General features: G+C 45.5%; 1 protein-coding gene across 10 annotated transcripts in view; it reads left to right on the forward strand.

The window, feature by feature from the left end:
• AUP1 (AUP1 lipid droplet regulating VLDL assembly factor) overlaps positions 1-18,901 on the forward strand; it is a 154,793-nt gene that overhangs the window by 95,262 nt on the left and 40,630 nt on the right. For all 10 annotated transcript variants that reach the window (XR_014978265.1, XR_014978266.1, XM_085642966.1 and 7 more), the window contains one exon: positions 1,660-1,726. Coding sequence is in view for 8 of the 10 variants with exons in the window: in XM_085642966.1 (XP_085499092.1) it covers positions 1,660-1,726 (67 nt within the window). In the remaining 2 variants the exon portion in view is untranslated. The remainder of the gene's footprint in view (positions 1-1,659; positions 1,727-18,901) is intronic.

An 18,901-nucleotide genomic window follows, 5' to 3' on the forward strand; every position in this document is an offset into this window, starting at 1 on the left:
ATGGATCTTGTAAGCAGGGTGATAGAAGTACTGTCATCCAGTGGTGTACCTTGTAAGCAGGGTAATAGAAGTACTGTCATCCAGTGGTGTACTTTGTAAGCAGGGTGATAGTACTTTCATCTTGGGATTGACCTTGTAAGCAGGGTAATAGAAGTACTGTCGTCCAGTGATGGACCTTGTAAGCAGGGTGATAGAAATGCTCTTATCCCGTGGTGGACCTTGTAAGCAGGGTGATAGAAGTACTGTCATCCAGGGATGGATCGTGTAAGCAGGGTGATAGAAGTACTGTCATCCAGGGATGGATCTTGTAAGCAGGGCGATGGAAGTACCGTCATTAAGGGATTGACCTTGAAAGCAGACTGACAGCAGTACGGTTGACCAATGATGAGGCGCTTTCCTAAATCCGCTTTTGACAGGTATAAGATGTGCTTTGGGAGGTCGTTTATTTCAGGAGCAAGGGCCTGGTTTAGGATCTGTCTGGGGATGTTGTGTCCATGGTGTTATACAATGACGCGTGTGCTGCTATAAAAGAATGTTGTCTCTTGTAGGCCAGTGCAGTGGTGCAATTCTTTCGTGTTTCTCATCTGCGTCCTGTGCTGTACTGTAGTCTCCTTCCATATGATTGTTTTCAGGGCAGCCTGTGGTGCAGATACAGTTTGCGCTGCATGCTGCCCGTTCCTCTGCGTCTGGGTAACGTCATCAAGCATGCGACTTTGTCTCAGAGCTCCTTACAGTCTTCTGCACCCTCTTTCCCTCTTGTTTAGCCCGCCTCTTGTTGCGTCACAAGGTTAAAACGCCCCCCCTTATTTATTGAGAATTGCTGAAAAACTTTCAACCAAGCTAGCCTGAGCCTCCTTGTTCAACTGTTACTCAGAATATGCAGTCTTGTTTATGCCCCACCTTTTGTCATTGATGTGCTTGTTTTTTGGGGTCACTTAGCTCTTGAGCTTTATCTTCTTGATATTTTCTGTCCGGTTCCACTGCTCCCACTTTTCATCTGATTTTCATTCATTCTTGATAACACTGACCATGAAGCGCCGGACCTCTGTATGTAGTCTGCTGGGCAGCCCACACTCGTGGCATTGGAAGCCCTGACCCTCTCTGAGATAAAAGGCATCTCAGACCTTGACTGTTTTCAGATCTACACAAGATGAGGGACGTCCTCACCTAAGTATTCACTCTCTAACCGGAATGGGATTTCTGGAGAAAAGAGAGTGAAACCCATCAATCACTGTGCCCGCTCTTTCTGCCTCTTATCCTTCACCTGCCTCTCTCCGGCATTTTAAATGCATGTCAGGCTTGTGCTCCATATGAGTCTGCGTGTGCACATATATTTAAAAACGCTTTACAGAGTGCTTGTAAAGCCATAGAATCCACCTCCTTTTAACACGTTTGTGCAGAGAAAAGGGTAGATCTGGGCAGCTCGCAGCATTGACATCAGCAAAGAGAGTGATCTGAACTTGAAAAAAGCCACCTTCACGCTTAGTTGCCTTTTCAGCAGCCCATGGAAACCCGTAACCCTCTTTAATACTCAGAAGGCCTGGCTTGAATGGAAGGGAGACCTTTACTACAAAGCGTTACGTGGATTGTTTGGTTCTGAATCTACGGCTCCTTCATTGTGATGGTGGTGTGAATGTTTGTCTTTTCCTTCTTTAACAGATGGCTGCCAACCATGTCCAAACAAGATGGAGAATCGAGTGAAGACTTGGCCGTCCGCGCACAAGAGGTAAGATGCGACATTGGCCCCTGTTTTCATATCAGCGGTGTATACTCCATTTGTAGAACAGAAATGAGCTCCTTGGCATTGGAGGTGAACAGAGTGGAACTGGCATAGACCTTTTCGGACTACAAGCATCGTGAGTTTTTCCATGATTAAATGCAGGTTACAAAATGGCGTACCACTGCAGTCTGTCATCAAAGCCCCTTTTCTTTTTATTCTCTATATAATTCGGATTAGTAAACACCTAATAGAGACATGGATGTGCCCTGGATGGGGAACCAACATATACCCATTTTGTTGTACATGGGTGGCGCAGTAATGTCACGCGCCCCAGACAGCTTACAGGTGCTATTGGACTCCTAGTATTGCATGCAAGACCTAGATTTAAAAGTAAATTGTTCCAATGCATATATTATGACCTGTGGCCACCCAAACACAAAAACAAAGTCCCTGTCAATGGGGGACTTGGGGGTACCTCTGTGGCGAAAGTAAAGTCTTTTAAGTATTTAGGAATCCTCTTTAGCGCATCTCTTGGAAAGCACTCCTAAATGTAAGCGAGTGTGAACTTGGGAGGAACACGGAGGCCATTTTAGATTTGCATAGAAGTTGCAGCACAGACCTATCAGAAAGGATGAATTTATACAAAGGCACAAGCCACTCAGTGCGGTTAAAGCACAGACCTATCGGAGAGAGGATGAATTTCTACAAAGGCAGAAGCCTCTTAGCGCGGTTAAAGCGCAGACCTATAAGACAGAATGAATTTATACGAACGTAGAAGCCTCTCAGCACGGTTAAAGCACAGACCTATCAGAGAGGATGAATGTATACAAAGGCAGAAGCATCTTAGCATGGTTAAAGCACAGACCTATAAGATAGGATGAATTTATAGGAACGTAGAAGCATCAGCGCGGTTAAAGCACAGACCTATCAGAGAGGGTGAATTTATACAAAGGCAGAAGCCTCAGCGCGGTTAAAGCACAGACCTATCAGAGAGGGTGAATTTATGCAAAGGCAGAAGCCTCTCAGTGTTGTTAAAGCACAGACCTATCAGAGAGGGTGAATTTATGGAAAGGCAGAAGCCTCAGCGCGTTTGAAGCACAGACTTATCAGAGAGGATGAATGTATACAAAGGCAGAAGCCTCTCCGCACGGTTGAGGACCTATCAGAGAGGATGAATGTATACAAAGCCAGAAGCCTCTCAGCACGGTTGAAGCACAGACCTATCAAAGAGGATGAATTTATACGAAGGCAGGAGCCTCAGCGCGGTTAAAGCACAGACCTATCAGAGAGGATGAATGTATACAAAGGCAGAAGCCACTCAGTATGGTTATACGGAGCAGGTCTTTGGGGGTGCTGTAATGCTGGAACCCTGCAGCAGATAGAATATGGTTTTGCCCTTAGATGTCTGGCAGTACTGAAAAATACTCCGACTTTTATTTCCCAGGAAGAATTAGTCCCACCATATATAGAGGTCCGAACTGGGTCAGTCCTGCTTTTATTAAGGCTCAAGTGTTGGGCGAAACTGAAGGCTGCTTTCATTAGACGTTGCACGGCTGACTTCTTAGCCTTAGACGGTGCAAATCGAATCCCCTAGTTTGCATATTTTGAGAAATCTTTTGGAAAATTAGGTCTGGCGGAAGCATATATTAATCTGCAAAAGCAAACTTAATTGTAAATATTTAATCTTAAGTATTGTAGGAAAGAGGGATTCGCGAATACCCAGGAGATGCAAACAGCCATGAATTATTTAATGGTGGCAACCAGTACTTCTCTTGAACCATAATTGTCCTGGCTGGTTGATCGAGCTACCCGATCGTATCTCACTCATTTCAAGTTGAACATTGTCCGTTATAAGGCGGCTTTCCTTCTGTAAAATGTTTGATGGCATGATTTACCCCCATGTTGTTGAACAATGTTGCATAACAAAACACAAGTCTCTTTATATAGTTTTGCTCATTAATCTCAGTCTGCGCTCTGCTCTTCTGGTTCCTGTACTGCTCAAATCAAATGTCCGACAACATAAATTGGCACTGGAATGTTTGCAGACACTGTCCACATTGGAGACCTGCCATGCGGTCTTAAACTACTACATCAGGATAGCCCTGATGATCAGGAAACGCTATGAAGAAATATTCATCTGAACAATGTGTTCTTTAAGTTGGTCTTTACATTTTTAGGTCTCGCTAGCGTAAGGCTGCTCGCATGCGCAGTCTCGCTGGTGGGATTCCGTGTTGACAGGGTATTTTCAGTAAGGGGCATTAAGCCCCGCCCCTCTTTCCCATTGGCCGGCGTCACCGTTTATGGTAAACGGTGGCCAGCCATTGGGAAAGAGGTGCCGGTGAAGTTTTCGCCTGGCTTTTCGAGCCGTCCCATTTGGATGGCCTCGCCTGCTTTGCGTTGGTCGCAAAAGGTTTCTTATCTTTATGGGGCCAAACACATGGCCCCATAAAGACAAGAAACCTTTTGGCAGGCGAGGCCGTCCAAGTGGCTCAGCAGAAAAAGCCGAGCAACTACGTCATGGCGCAGGCTCAGTGTAAATACAAATGCATCGCGTCCCTTGGAGCTGATCTGTACCTTACAGGAGGGCGGGTGACGGGCTGCCTGCCTGCCTCAAAAACTCCTGCTCCGTAGACAAGGAAGAAACACTGGCAGATAATGGGACCTGGGGCCGTCAGCATGGAAGACAGACTAGCGGGGCCTGCTCGCCCCTCACAGACGTGTCGCGTGTCACTTCCGCACCCTGGCAGCCCCTCCGCCCTCAGCTCCCGGATCCCCGGTGCGGAGGGAGAGAGCGGCGGCCGAGCTCAGCGGAGAACTGGGCTCAATGCATGGAGCTGCGACCCTGCCCCTGGAGGGCAGGGGGGTGTCTGAATAAGTTGAGTAAATGATGCACATCCAGGAGGTGTACGTGCCGTTTTCGGTAGTTGTAGGGCTGTTGATCTGAGGCTTGCAGCCCGTTGTTCCAGCAGCCTTCCCCAGCTCTGCGTGCACTAGTGGGGGCGGGGGTGACATTTCAGTCTGCCTCTGCCTTACAACCACGGCTCTCCTTTGCACCCTGCGTAGATGAGATGCAGAGTCCGGGGGATCACGATCTCCGTGGCCCAAGCCTGCCGAGGGGGCGGCTCGGGGGTCACAGGATGCGACTTGGCAGAGAAGCGTGGGGTGCAGGGTCAAGGGCAGGTCTTATCCAGGGCTGCCTCTGTGCAAGGCTGAGGGAGGAGAATGGATGCATTGCGAGCCGTTCAGGAAGTGACACTAAAAGGGTCAGGGAGGGAATCCAGGACAGCGATGAGAGCGGGTGCAGGCGCTACTGCAGCCTCATTGTGCCGGGCGCCCTAGGAGCTTCCGGCAGGTGATGCAGTGTGAGGGGAGCTACCCCCTCACACTGCAGTGCACGCGGGGTGATGCAGCCATGTTCGGAACTGAATCTTCCTGTAAACGCACCCGGCTCCTCGAGCCGCCCTCTTTGGATCAGTTTCATTCCTGCCCTCGATTCCTCTCGCACTTTTGGGGGAAGTAAATGCTGGGGCCCCCTCACACCACTGCAAGCATGTCCTCCCCACAGGCATCTCTAGCGCCTAGATACTGGGTGCGTGCTGCAGGGCGGAAATCCGGAGTGTGGGTTCCAGCGCCTAGATACAGGGTGCATGCTGCAGGGCAGAGACACGAAGGCTGGGTTCCAGCACTTGGACACAGAGTGCCTACTCCAGAGCAGAAAGCCAAAGTGTGGGTTGTAGAGCAGGGGACCTGTAGGTTCGAGGGCAGGAGATGGGGAACCAGTGACCATGAGTAGACCCTCGGCATGGAACAAGGAGACCGGCGAACCCCTCACCTTCCTCGGATAAGACCTGCAAGGTGCTATGTTTCACATGTGTTGGGCTGGGCGTGGAGTAACAGCTGAGGTGGTTCATGCACGTTTAGAGGTGTGTGCGAGGGTGGAATGCACAGCTAGCTCAGTACCTTTTGACCCTCTGTGTGACGCTTTTTCAAATAATTTTACACAAACAGGTAGGGGGACTTTAGCTCAGGTGCTCCAAGCACTTCGTACACAAAAGGTTGGTTGCTAGATTGGTTGGCAGGAGAAGAAGGGTCGGGGGACTGATAGATGTACGGAGAAGAGGAAGGTCTGTAGGTATTTCTTGAACAAAAAAATTAAATGTAGTTACTAATACATATTTGCGTTCATAATGTTTTTGTACTCCGTGTAGGCCACAATATTTTTGCAATACAATTTTCTACCCACAGTATTCTGGTAGAAAGCCTCTTTTGTCGATTTCTCGTATCAATTGGGGGGTGCTTCCCATGGAGGGGCTATGCCATGTTAAAGATATCAGTATAGCGCTGCACTGACATTATAGCCCTGGAGTGCAGTCGGGGTTTGGGTACCTTTACAACCTGGTCACTTCAGACTGGTATGGCCAGTTGTGAGAGAGTGGCTCTGTATATACTGTTCCATGATGCATCTGCCAAGAACCCCGCAAATTGCCAGCAATATCCCTTGGAGTAGAAGAGCTACTCCCTTGCAGCCACCAAACAGCAGAGTCTGGAGCACTGTTCTGCCGCTGTCCGGTTTCACCCGACACAGCAGGTGCCCAGGAAGAGGTCTTCGTGCTCCAGGTCAGATCTGTCCCCCCCCAAAAAAGAGGAGAAGACGCCAGGACCAATTGGAGCCGCACACCATCAATATCCAGAGTACCAGAACTCATGAAGCAACCAAAGCCTGTTTGAGTCCTGTCCAGACTTCAAGGACTCCAAGACCGAGCTGCCATCAAGGGACGTCAACACTGCGGACACCCACTTCGACAGTGGTCCAGCTGTCATGTTTTTGTACCATCAACCGGCAAAGACGGACAACCGTGAGTGCCTGTAACACAAGCCCAGTCGACCTAAAACCTTGGCACCCGAGCACCATAGCCCCAGTTTCCAATAACCAACTGTGCTTTCATGCTCCCAGGGGCCTCACCAACTGAGCCCCCCCATTGGGAGCTCCCAGACTTGTCCTCAAGTCCCCCTCTGCAGCCTGTTTCTAGGCGCACTTACTTTAGTGTAGCGGGCAAAGGTAGCAACACTACCATCACCTCTGCACCCAGATGCTTCAGGGCAGGTAAAGACGAAGTTGTAGGGGGGCAAGGAACCACCAGCAGTTAAAGTCGTGAAGGGTGTGAGAAAGTGGCTCTGTATATACTGTTCCTTAATAGGTACAGGGTGTACAGAGTCCACAGACCCCAAGGGTTTAACAGAGGTTAAAGTTAGATATAACCTTACTCTCCAAAGTGGTAGCCTGGTCGAGCAGTATGGCGGTATCAGAGGACGTGTAAAGCATTTATTGTACACACTCAGTCAGCAAATAGTTCCACACACTCAATAACTGGACTCTAGGCCAATGGTTTGTATATAAAAAAATATATGCTTGTTTTGTTTTAGAACCAACACTTGGAATTAAAATATACTTTCTCGACAGGAGATGTTTCATAAAAATACTTTTGTATATGCAATAGACTTTTTAGTAAACAGTTACAAATAGTTGCAGTAGGCAACTCTATTTCTAAACACAATACATTGAGCTCAATGATAAATTCAAATTATATGCAACAGGTTACTTTTTAGATTACTTTTGTAATTCCAGGCTTGGATCCTAAATCCAGTCCTGGGTCAGTTCTCAGAATCAGCTGTTGAAAGTCGACTTTGGTACTGTAATGATTTTTAACTAATATTTAGCTATTTCAAAAGTGAGCACTTAGAAAATATTTCAGAGCAAACAATCAATGATTGCCTATGGAAGGAAATGTAGGTTACAGGTACAGTAGGTTATCGTTACTTTTGTAATCCAGTACTGGTTGTCTAGACTCAGTACTGGGACATTTATCCAAAACAGGTAAGTAATTACGTTTTCAGATGTTATACGATTTTTGATGAATATTTAGAAATTGCAGAAATCAACACTTAGAAGAAATTTCACAGAAAAGCAGTCCATGGTTTCCTATGGAAGAAAAATGAGTTAAAGGTAAGTATAGTTGTGTGTACTTTTCAGAGTCAGTGCTGGGCACCAAGATCCAGCACTGGGAGCTCACCTAAGAGCAGGTGAGTAAATTCGTTTGTCACTCGGCTGATTTTTGGTGATTATTTGAAGATTTGAAAAGTCCACACTCAGAAGAATTTTCAAGAAAAAGCCAGTCAATGTTACCCTATGAGGAAAATGAAGTTAGCGGTTTAAGGGTAAGTACTCGACTGGCAGAGTTGAAGTTCTGGGCATAGACTCAGGGGTCCCCCAGTGTCAGGTAGGTACAGTTAGTTCACCTCAGCGGTTTCAGGACGGCCGGGTGCAGAGAGAGTTAGGCCCAATGTTATCCTACGAGGGATAGGGGGGCCTTGGTTGGTGGCTGCTATCGGGCAAGCCACGTGGCTGTGGGAGCTGGGCTCCTGGTCACTTACTCAGGGCAAGTGGGGAAGTAGGTTAAAGTAGAGTTTTCACTGCCAGGGCCACTCGGGCGGCTGGGTGCAGGGTGCTTTTGAGCCGTCGGGCGCTCAATTGATTTCTATGGGAAATCTCCGGTTTGGAAAAAGACTGCAGGCTCGGGGACGAGGACTCTTCAGGTGCCACCACCACTTCGAGAGGTAAGTTGGGTAGTTGGAGGATAGGTAGGTACCCCGGGATTGGGCACAGAGGGCCGTGGGGCGCCGGGTGCAGGGCTGCCTTTTGGTGTCAGGAAATCTTACCCTCTGTTGATCGCGGTTGGGGTGGCACTCTGTTCTGAGGCTGCAGGCTTCTCCAGGATGGTCGAGGGGGGTCCTTGGGTGCCGGACTCGGGGTCACAGTCGCCGTGGGGTCGTCCTCGTGGGTTTAGTTCACTCCGGCACCGGCCAGGCTTGGCGGGTGCAGAGTGGGCTGGGATCGCGGTTCCGGGCTGCTGCCAGGGGTGCAAGGTAGGTTCTGAGTAGAGCCTCTACTCATGGGAGTCCCAGACAATCAGAGTAAAAGGTAGCCAGGTCCTCCGGGGTTTCTGAGGTTGCTGGCCACAAGAGATGCCGCGCTGGAGCAGGAGCAGGTTCGAGGGTCGACAGGCCGGTAGGGCTGGGGCCAAAGCAGTTGGTGTCCTCCTCTTTTTAGCAGCTGCAAGGCAGGTCTTTGTTCTTCTCGCTCTTCTTGTAGTTTTGAATCTGGGATCTGGGGAAGGAAGGTTCAGGGTGCCCCTAAATACTCGATTTAGGGGTGTTACAGATAGGTGAAGGTCAGTGACCAATGGGTCCTTGTCCTGGGGTGGGTACACCCCCTATCCTGCCCCTCTCCTGTGGGAGGGGGGCAGTAGCCTAATCCTGATAGGTTAGGGCCTCCCATCTTCAAGATGGCGAGAGCCCGGAGATGTGCTTCACCTCGCCTCCCCCACCTGAGGGGTGGGGTGGGCAGGCTGGCACATCCCCTGTCCATGTATGGGGTTTCCGGCCAAGCTTCCCGCCAGAGTGGGGGGTTGCAGTGGCCTGGGGAAACTCATAGAGGCGGCAGGCCTTTGAAGCTTCCCTTTGCTCATCCTGGGGGAGGAGATCTATCACCTCACCCAGGATGTGCATTGTTGCAGGCCCGGGAGAGCAGGGGCTCTCCCACCTAGGGGTCCAGCAACGTGTCTGCTGTGTGGCAGTCTGGGCAGCCTCAGAGCAGACGTGGATTGTAGGTTAGTTGTAAGGGGGCATCTCTAAGATGCCCTCTGGGGTGCTTGGTACATTAAATCTCACACTGGCATCAGTGTGGGTTTAATGTGCTGAGAAGTTTGATACCAAACTTCCCAGTCTTTAGTGTTGCCATTATGGTGCTGTGGAGCTCGTGTTTGACGAGCTCTCAGCACCATGTATTCTTAAGTGACAGCACTGCACTTACAGTGCCCAGGAATGGACCCGGGTACTGTAGAGGCACAGGGCTCCTGCTCCTGTGCCCACACCATAGGCGTAATGCACCCAGCTAGAGGGGTGGCTGACATATGCCTTGACAGTGTAGGTGATGGGCATGGTACACAGTGATGTGTGCCATGTCGACTCTTTGTTTTGTCCTGCACCCAGACACTCAGCCTGCAAGGGCAGTGTGTGTGTGTAAGGGTACAGGGCCTCTGAGGGTGGCACAATGAGTGCTGCAGCCCTTAGAGGCCTTACCTGGTCACAAGGCCCTGGGTACCTAGGGTACCATTTACTAGGGGCTGACATGTGGCCAGGGTTTGCCAATTTGGAGTTTGTGTGTTTTAAGGAAGGAACATAGGCCCTGGGTTTTGATTGGCAGGAGTCCAGGGTACACTCAGTCAAAGTACATTCAGCAATTTAGCAAAAAGTGGGGGCATACCATGCAAGAAAGATGGCACTTTCTCACACCAGTAAGAGTTTCTCAGTCAGCCATCCAGATTTTGTTGTGTTCCGTGTGTAGCGGTTATGCTTCAAGGGTGAAGTGATAAAGTGGTTACAGTAAGGCAAGCTCTTTTGGATAAAAGGTAAGGTATGGGAAGCCACTAGACCAAGGCACACCATGTCTGTTTAGTTTAGTAAGCGCCTAGATACCCACTTGAGTGATTAGTGCGCAATACAAATCAATATATAATAACAAAAAGTGTCAAGACTTGTGTCTCTCTCATAGAGCACTTTCTTTTATTGCCAATATCTGTCCTACTGACAGAGGCACAATTGATGAACGGGACACACAATTAACTGCGTGATGATTTAGTGTTTGCATGTGCAGTCATTTTTAGGTAGACCCGGGGCAGCGCATGCGCTGCTCTGCGAGGCATGCTGTGTTCAGGTAGGGACCTGAAGCTCCGCCCATATTTTTCATTGGCTTGCGTCATTGTCCACTGTAAACTGTGGCTGTTCATTGGTCAAAAGACTTAGTAGTCCCTCCTTAGTATCTCCTTGCCTCATTTTGTAACCTCCCATGGCGACACCCCTTTGCGAGAGTTGTTACTCGGTAGATTTTAATTACAGCCTCCGAGCACTATTTTCTCAAAGAGCTTTGTCCTGTCTGCTGTTGCAGAAAGGACACGCTCTCACCTAATAGTTTTAAAAAAATGTATAGCATGAATGCATTTGCAATGCAATAGATCCCGCATTTGTGAGGGTTTAAGCTAATGGCATTGTAAATGAGTGCCTTTTTCATTTATCTGTTATAAAAACAACACATAAATAAAAGGCATTGTCATTTACATTGCCATAAGCTCAAACTCTCGTAAATGCGAGACCTGTTGCATTGCAAATGCTTGTTAAATATTGACTGCACAATCCTTTTGTACCACAACGGAATAGAGTTTTAAGACACGTCACTTCATATCGCTCCACAAAAGATAAATGGTACGTTCGACAAGACCTTTTATAGCGGAGTCTTATTGTGCAATTTTAATTAACATTTTAGGCCTTTCTTGTACCATAATGAAACAGTTTTTTAATAGCATGGATCACTTTGTATCGTTTTATACATGTTAAATGGCTCGCTTGTAAAGACCTTTTCATATTGGAGACCTATTTGGTAGGATTAGCTAATTTTATTGGGCCTATTTTCTTACCAACCAGTGTAAGTTATGAAGAGGCTTATTATCAATTTAATGATTATTTAAGCTTAAACCTGTTACTTATGGGCTTGAAGCTCTTGTATTTTAAATAACGCCATGATGTGTATTGTTATTTTTTACTTTAATGGCTTCTGCCGAATGAAGTAAACTGAACTGAAGGCCTCTGTCGTTTGGCACACTCAAAACCAACATCCGGGTGCTTTCTGAACAATTATGTCTACAAATAATGTACTCATCTGAGTAGCTTAGACATTCATCTGTCCGATCATGTCCAGTTTGTTCACCTGACTCTGCTTGTATGTGGCCACACTAGCACCCTGCTCTCTGCCTGTTACGCTAACAGATTCTTAATCCAGAAAAGAGACCTTGACAACACACTTGACAGCCCATTGCAGGGCCTCTTGTCCGCAGCTAACCCTGCGACATGATCCACATTGTTCCCCAGTATGTGCCAACAGAACATATGCGCCTCCATTTGAATTATCCCCTACGTAAGGCCGCCCATCTTTACCTTTCTATAAAAAAAAATAACGGATGTCTGTAAAGAGTTTAGAACAGAATCCATAACTTTCAAATCATCCTAATCAAGGCTGCTGCACCCCCCCCATATGATCACTTTCTGTGAGAAGTGGACATAACCCTGTCCATGAGTTACTGATACCACCAAAATCGAGATGGTGAAATCCTACTTTTGTGGAGCAGCCCTCCATGGGGGTATGACTGGCCTGGTAGTACACACCTCCTAGCATAGCTAATTTCCCACCTGTCCTGGTGCCAAATGGGCCTCACGCCAGGGGGTGCCCTCTCCCAGGTCTAGTGGAAACTGGGGTTGCATTTCAAAGGCAGCAGGGGCTTTGAAGCCGCTGGCTTTTAATGTGCTATATCATTAGCAATCCTGCCGGAGGAGGTGTGAACAACAGGGTAAAAGCAAACATAACAAAATCAACAAAACGAAGAATTCACAGACTTATAATGTCCAACATTCTCTGGAGCCAGGCAGCTGGGCCACAAATGAACGGCTATGGCCTAAGAATAAAATGGAGAAGCCAGACTGAGGCAAAAATGTCTTCATCAGGAGCCCTTTTATTTCTATCTTGAAGAAGACCGTGGAAGGGTTCACCCTGACTTCGGGGGGGGGGGGGGGGGGGGGGGAGAGATTTTTTTTAGCCATACCTGAGAAGGCTGCTGAGGCACATGAGGGAACTATGACATACAGCCTCCGTCCTGCAGTCCATCTAACATTGCAATTGTTCTACACTCTGTACCTGCACAGGGCAGTCAAATAGAACTTTCCATACACCACATAGTACAAATCACTTAATTAGTTTCCTCATAGCCTAAACAAAATATGGAGACCTGCTTCTCAACTGAAATGTACTCACTTCCCCTAAACTGATGTAACTTTTACTTCAAAAATAGCACTATATAGGGGGCAATTTTTCTTTTCAACCACTTACCATTGATAGTTAATTCCTTGCAAAAGGTAACTCTATTCCCCCAAAAAACTGCAAACTACTAAAAATAAAGCTTTGTAAATCCACCCTGTGTGCCCATCTATAAAATTTGCATTTAACATGCTAATCCAACTTTTTTACACTTGTATATCGATGTTAATCAAATAAGACTTCTGTGCTTTGCTGTTTTTGTTGTCAATGTGGAAGATATATAGACAGATAGCTTAGGGTGCAAATGACATGCCTCAGCCCTTAGGGGACCCTCTTTAATGCCTATGCCCTAGATAATAGCGGTACCATTTACTAGAGACTTATAGGGGTGCTAAAGTCCATGCCAGTTGGGTTACAGTTAAGCTTTACTTGTTGTAGAGGAAAGAGCACTGGGGTCTGGTTAGCAGGCCTCAGTGCACTGCCAGAGTTGAACACCAGCATCTAGAATTCACAAATAGAGCAAAAATTGGGGCGACGACTGCAACAAAATTCCAGCTCCCAACAGCCAGTGAATAGGATAGGACAAAAAACCAGACCGTATCCCCATAGACTTCAGGCAACAAAGACCTTGCCTTGATGGAAATATAACTCACTTTCTCCATGAGGTTACGTCATCTCCAAGGTTTGATGATTACCAATTGTTACACCCAGAGGCACTGCCGAGTATGACAGATTTTATTTTGACTTCCCGTAATCTCCACATGCAATAAGTGTTTTCCAGTTTTTCTCACCTTATATTTTGAAGATTATATGAGGAACTCAATTTGAATGTTGTTTTAAGCCAGTCAGATATCACCTGCATCCGCCTATTCATTTCCTAAGGGGCAAACACCTCCTTGTCACCTGCATAGATGTGAAAACTTACTCTATGCCATCAAAAGACCATGTCGTAGTTTCATGTACAGATTTTATAGAAGATGGGGAAGGGGCAAAGCCTGAGGAATACAGCAAGTGACCCCTCAGCTATTCACAACCCCGCATCTTTGCAACCTGAATGCCCTGGTCTTATGCCGATTGAAACCAGGCTTACCTGCCCCAATTATCCCAATTCTGTGGACAACACGTCTTGTAAGGTGTCGTGGTCAGTGACATTGAAAGTAGCTGAGAGATTAAGCAGTTTGCACAGTGCCTCAAGTCCCTCTTCCGCAGTCTCCAGCAGCTGTGGTCACATCAAGCAAGGTCCACTTCATACTGCATCCTGGGTGAGGCCCAGATTGGAAGTTCCCTTGCAAAACAAGCATCTCAAAATGCTAAGTTGTCTAGTTTCCACTCGAGAGCATCTCTGCTAAAAGATGGAGTGGGGTCCCAGAAATTGGTCTCTAGCAAGCTGGAGCCGGTGAATTCAGTGAGGGGATTGTTTTTACCCTTGACTGTTGAGGAATGTCTCCTCGTTACCATTTGAGTGATTACTGGGATCTTAATAGGAAACAGACAATCTGAAACAATGGACAGGGGACCCTTAGGCATTGGGTGGTATTTGTCTGATGGAAGTTCCTGTATTTCATCTAATGAGATAACAGGTAATGTAAAGACTTTGTCTTTGTAGTACTGTTTTACTCCATTCTAATCCAGTAAAACTCTCAAAGGGTCAACTCGTTACACTGTGTCCTAGGGAGTCCCTGGTCCAGCATCCTAATCAACTCGTCCCACCCACTGTTGAGAATATATTGTTTAAGGTGCTGGTCGAAGATTAGAGTTCCACCATGCTTGAAGAGACTTCTCTTATGGGGTGGCTGGATAGAGCTCGAAATGATTACAGAATGTTCACCTGCAAACACTTCCCGACCTGGCATAATTCTCGTTGGCATCAAAGATGATGTGAAATGTCTATTAAATTCTCAACATCCGCAACACATTTATACTGCCACGTCTTAATGTGAACGGTGTATGTCAGGAGTAACATTAATAAAAATATAAGAGGCAAAAAAATAGCATATTCTCCTTATCACAGATATTGAGAACTAAGTTTGTGCATAGGCCAAAAAGTCACAGGCCAAGTCTTGAAGACATGTTCTGAACTGGAGTTAAGACTTTTACCTTGATTTGCAGCAGATATGCCCTCCACCCCAAATATCAGAGAATGAGCACAATGAAACACTGTTTAAGGTGAACATTCAGTATATTATTGTCTGGTTATATTTTTGCTGTAAAGAATATCGGAGGTTTCTTGACACTGTTGGAATAAACGCAACAGATAAAAGGCAAATAAAAAGACAAAAAATGGTTACTGATAACTCTAACAAAATCTACAGATAAAGCACTGATGTAGTTTGTGAATTCATGGGAGGTCACGAGCCAGGGTTCTGGTTCCTTAGCTATCATTAAACATTCTGTCACCTTTAGCTTTTGCATTCTAATCATGATGCTCCTTGAAGTGAACTTATATTATGTAATTTGAAAACAGCTTTTTATTACATTCATTTGTAAGAGATCCTGGTAGACAAAAATGGCTTCATATAAAGAACACTCATTCAACCTAGTTTTTTTCCTTTAATTGTGTGACCTAAATAACTGTTCCGATTATGTCTGTACCCCAACCTTAATGCCAGTAAGCCATGGATTTGGTGTTCCAGTATCGTGGCCCTCTTAGCAGGATTTGCTGTGCAGGTACACCTTCTGTTGCCAATACCACTGCATCCACTTGGAGTGGCTCACTTTTGATTACGTGCTGACATACTCTTTGCAGCTTGCTGGGATGGAGCGCAAGTTGCATCAGTGTGCTTTCTACGGGGTGACCTCGAACAGAAGCATTTATTTATGGTCAGGTGCAGTCTAAGCAAGGTACTCTGAAAGGGTGTTTTTACCTGCGATACTTAAGTGGAATTTTGTGTACTTTAAGGTTTTATGTTGGAAGATATTGAATATCCATATCACATTCTGTTTGAGTCCATTTTTCTAGGAAGTTGAAGCATTTTTACTCTGGTGGCTCTCATGATGACTCTTGGATGTCAGCTCGTCGTCTCCTCTTACGCTAGCTTTGCTTGAATAAAGTCAATGATGCAGGTCCCTCGAAATACAGCTGGTGGCTGTCTTTAGGTTGGCTAAGATCCTGCGGGATGGCTGTTGGGACGTCTGTTTGACCACAGTACTATGAAGCTTCATGGACAGCCTGCTAGGGTTGCTTAACCTAATCCCGATCTCTATAAGACCACATCTGTAACGGGCACTCAGTGGTCTCTTGCACCTGGCCGCTGTCTTTAATGCAGACTGGATGATATTATTAACCTGGTCAGTGAGACTCGCAGGGTAGTATCTGTAACCGAAGCTCTTTCACTCACTGGATGTATCCATAACCTAAGCTCTTTCTATAACACACTGGATGACATCCGTAATCTAAGCCCTTTGTGGCGCACACTGGATTGTTCAACAGAAATCCTTGAACGTCAAAGGTCCATCAGTCCTATTCTTCGTGGGTGTTGATACTCATTCATTTCGTAGTTTCACCTCTATAGCCATCTTGTGTTTAATCTTATTAAAAGACTTCCTCAGTACAAGAAAACCATAGAATATATACATGAATCCTTAAATGTCAAACCAATACATCTGTACATACAAATAATTATAATGATGGAAAATTGATGTTCCCTTTGTAAACTACCACAGTGTTCAGAGACTAAAACTTGAACGTGTCCAAAAAAGAACCGATCGAGAAATGAGGTGAATAACCCAAAGAACAGTCTCCACTTGATATTTAGGTAGAATATGCATCATTAACTGGGTGCACCAACCTGAAGAAAGGAGGAAAATAGAGGGGATGTGCGCAAAAAGACATAATCGAATTAGCATCAGTTTCCATAAGGACAAGATTAACACAGCCTGTAAAATAAACCATATTAGTTACCTGTGCCTGCAATCACATCCCAAGAGAGTGCCGTCCGAGTAAAAAAAAAGTTACTTGCGGGTGTGGTCTTGAAATTTATATCAGAACTAATAAATACAGGCACTCACTACTATAGTAAAGTCAATTCACCCTCCTAGTAAGTATAGCATAATTTCAAGAAAATATCTGTAATCAGAAATACAAAAGATCGACGGCCTATCAAAGTGCACCAAAGGCCACGTTTAGACCAAATTACTTATTCACCAGACCTTATCTATGACCCGCGTCAGAAATCATGGTGTTAGCAATACAAATGTAGCTATTACTTTGAGCCGGCTCACACTTCCCCCGATAAAGTAGTAAAACCACACTAATATAAGCAGTTACCGTATATTTAGTATCATATAAACAAATTGAGCCAGTAATCAAATGAGCCGTTCAAATATTGCAGTCTCATAAAATGTCATTTGGAACATACCATCACTGCGCCTGTGTCATTATCAATTAGCAACAGAGTGGGATATAAGTAGTATCTCTGTAAAAACGAATGTGTACAATTCAAATCCTATTGCCTCTTTTTCACACACCTGTTAGAGCAAACACTAAAAGAAGATCTAATAATATTGCAAAGGAACAAAAGGTTAACACATTCAACAAACCTGTTTCCAAGTGAGACGGTTCGTAGTGCCTCAAGTGTAGGCCTTGTACACAGACGCCATCTTGTAACCTAATAGTTATAGGCAAAATAAAAAGAGGACTAAGTGCCAAATGTCCCCAAATTTAAATTCCGTACACAGGTGCCATCTTAACCACGAATATGTAAAGCCACTGACACCAGGGAAATATAGGATCAACCAAATTACCAAGGATGCCTATGTAAAATTGTTACATGATGGGTGTCATACGTAAAGTGTTAAAATGGCAAAAATGAGAAAAGGTCTCCGTGCTATAGGTCCCCACGTGCGCCATCGTTGCAATGACTATGTGTAGTCATTGGCAACAATTATGGAAAAGCCGTAACAAATAACATCTAGCAAGAAAGTCTGATGCACATAAGGTGTCTGTGTAAACGACTCTGCCAAAAGACAGTACGGACGTCAACTTGGTAACTCTACATAGCACAATCCAACAGCGCCCAATAAAATGGAACACATCTTTCCTCAAAAAAGGCGGCACAACACAAAGTATGGACCATAAAGTTAAAAAACAATACCCATGCCTTACATCTGTCAGAGTCCAACTAACAGTCGCAGAGACATGGGATAGAGCTTGAAAACCGTCGACAGTGGGCTCTAGAGCCCCCTTGGAGATAAAGAAGAGAATATTTGTGTGATTTGATTGTTATTGATAAGACACCGTAGAAACTTAGTCTCCCAAAAAGTACTGTAGTTTATAATCCATATTCAGTCCTAGGTCCACAGCTTTTAGATTCATTATCCATTCCGCCACTCGGCGTTGTAAACATAACTCCCTATTGCCACCTCTGGGATCAAGATATGATATGGTCTATAGCATGAAATTTGAATTGCACGGTTTTCATAACCTGACCCTTCAACGCAGGCACAGCAATAATGAACTTGGCATTGTTCAAATTGACAGCTCTAAGATGTTCCTTAATTCTCTTTCAAATGCTGAATAGTGCTTCCAACATAAATTTGTCCACAGGCACTCAATAGAAAATAATCCACATATTTAGTTGGCAGGTGATATTTTGTGGGCCACCATTGCCACTAAAGGAGAGCTTTCAATCGACCGCTATTTTGTGTAATGAACAAAAAGCACATTTAACCAAAACTTTAGTCAGTGTCAAAACAGTTTTGTTTAACTCGTCTAGGGTAAGTCATACTAATGATAATTTTGATGGTAGTACCCTGTGAGCAGTTACACTGGGACATCATGTTACAAATTCTCCAATTGTAGGATTCTCTTGGAGCATACACCAGTGCTTATTTAAAATACATCCCAGCCAAACTTGGTGATCAACCTTATGTGGTTTCCTTTTTGTTGTTGTTCTTCTTATAATCATTCCTAAGCAAAGCAGTCCAATTCAGCTTTCAAGCTTTTTGTCCTACTTGCTCAATTAGGTCTTGATCATAGCCCCTTCTGATAAATCTTTTCTTAATGCCTTTAACATTACTAAAAAAAAGTACTCCTCAGTGCTGCAATTTCTTCTTTCTCTCACCATCTCACCCATGGGTATTGCCTCGATCTGTGAGCAAGGGTGGGCGCTTTTAGCATGCAATATGGCATTTCAGGACATCTCCCTTCAAAACATCCTGCTCTCTAATTTATCTTCTAAGACACATTGGTCAGTATCCCAAAAAGAAAAGCTGCTCTTCCTGTAGGTCATAGTAAATTTTAAATTTTTGTCATGGGCAAT

This window comes from Triturus cristatus, chromosome 2_2 (assembly GCF_964204655.1).
Source record: "Triturus cristatus chromosome 2_2, aTriCri1.1, whole genome shotgun sequence".
Classification (NCBI taxonomy): Eukaryota; Metazoa; Chordata; class Amphibia; order Caudata; family Salamandridae; genus Triturus; species Triturus cristatus.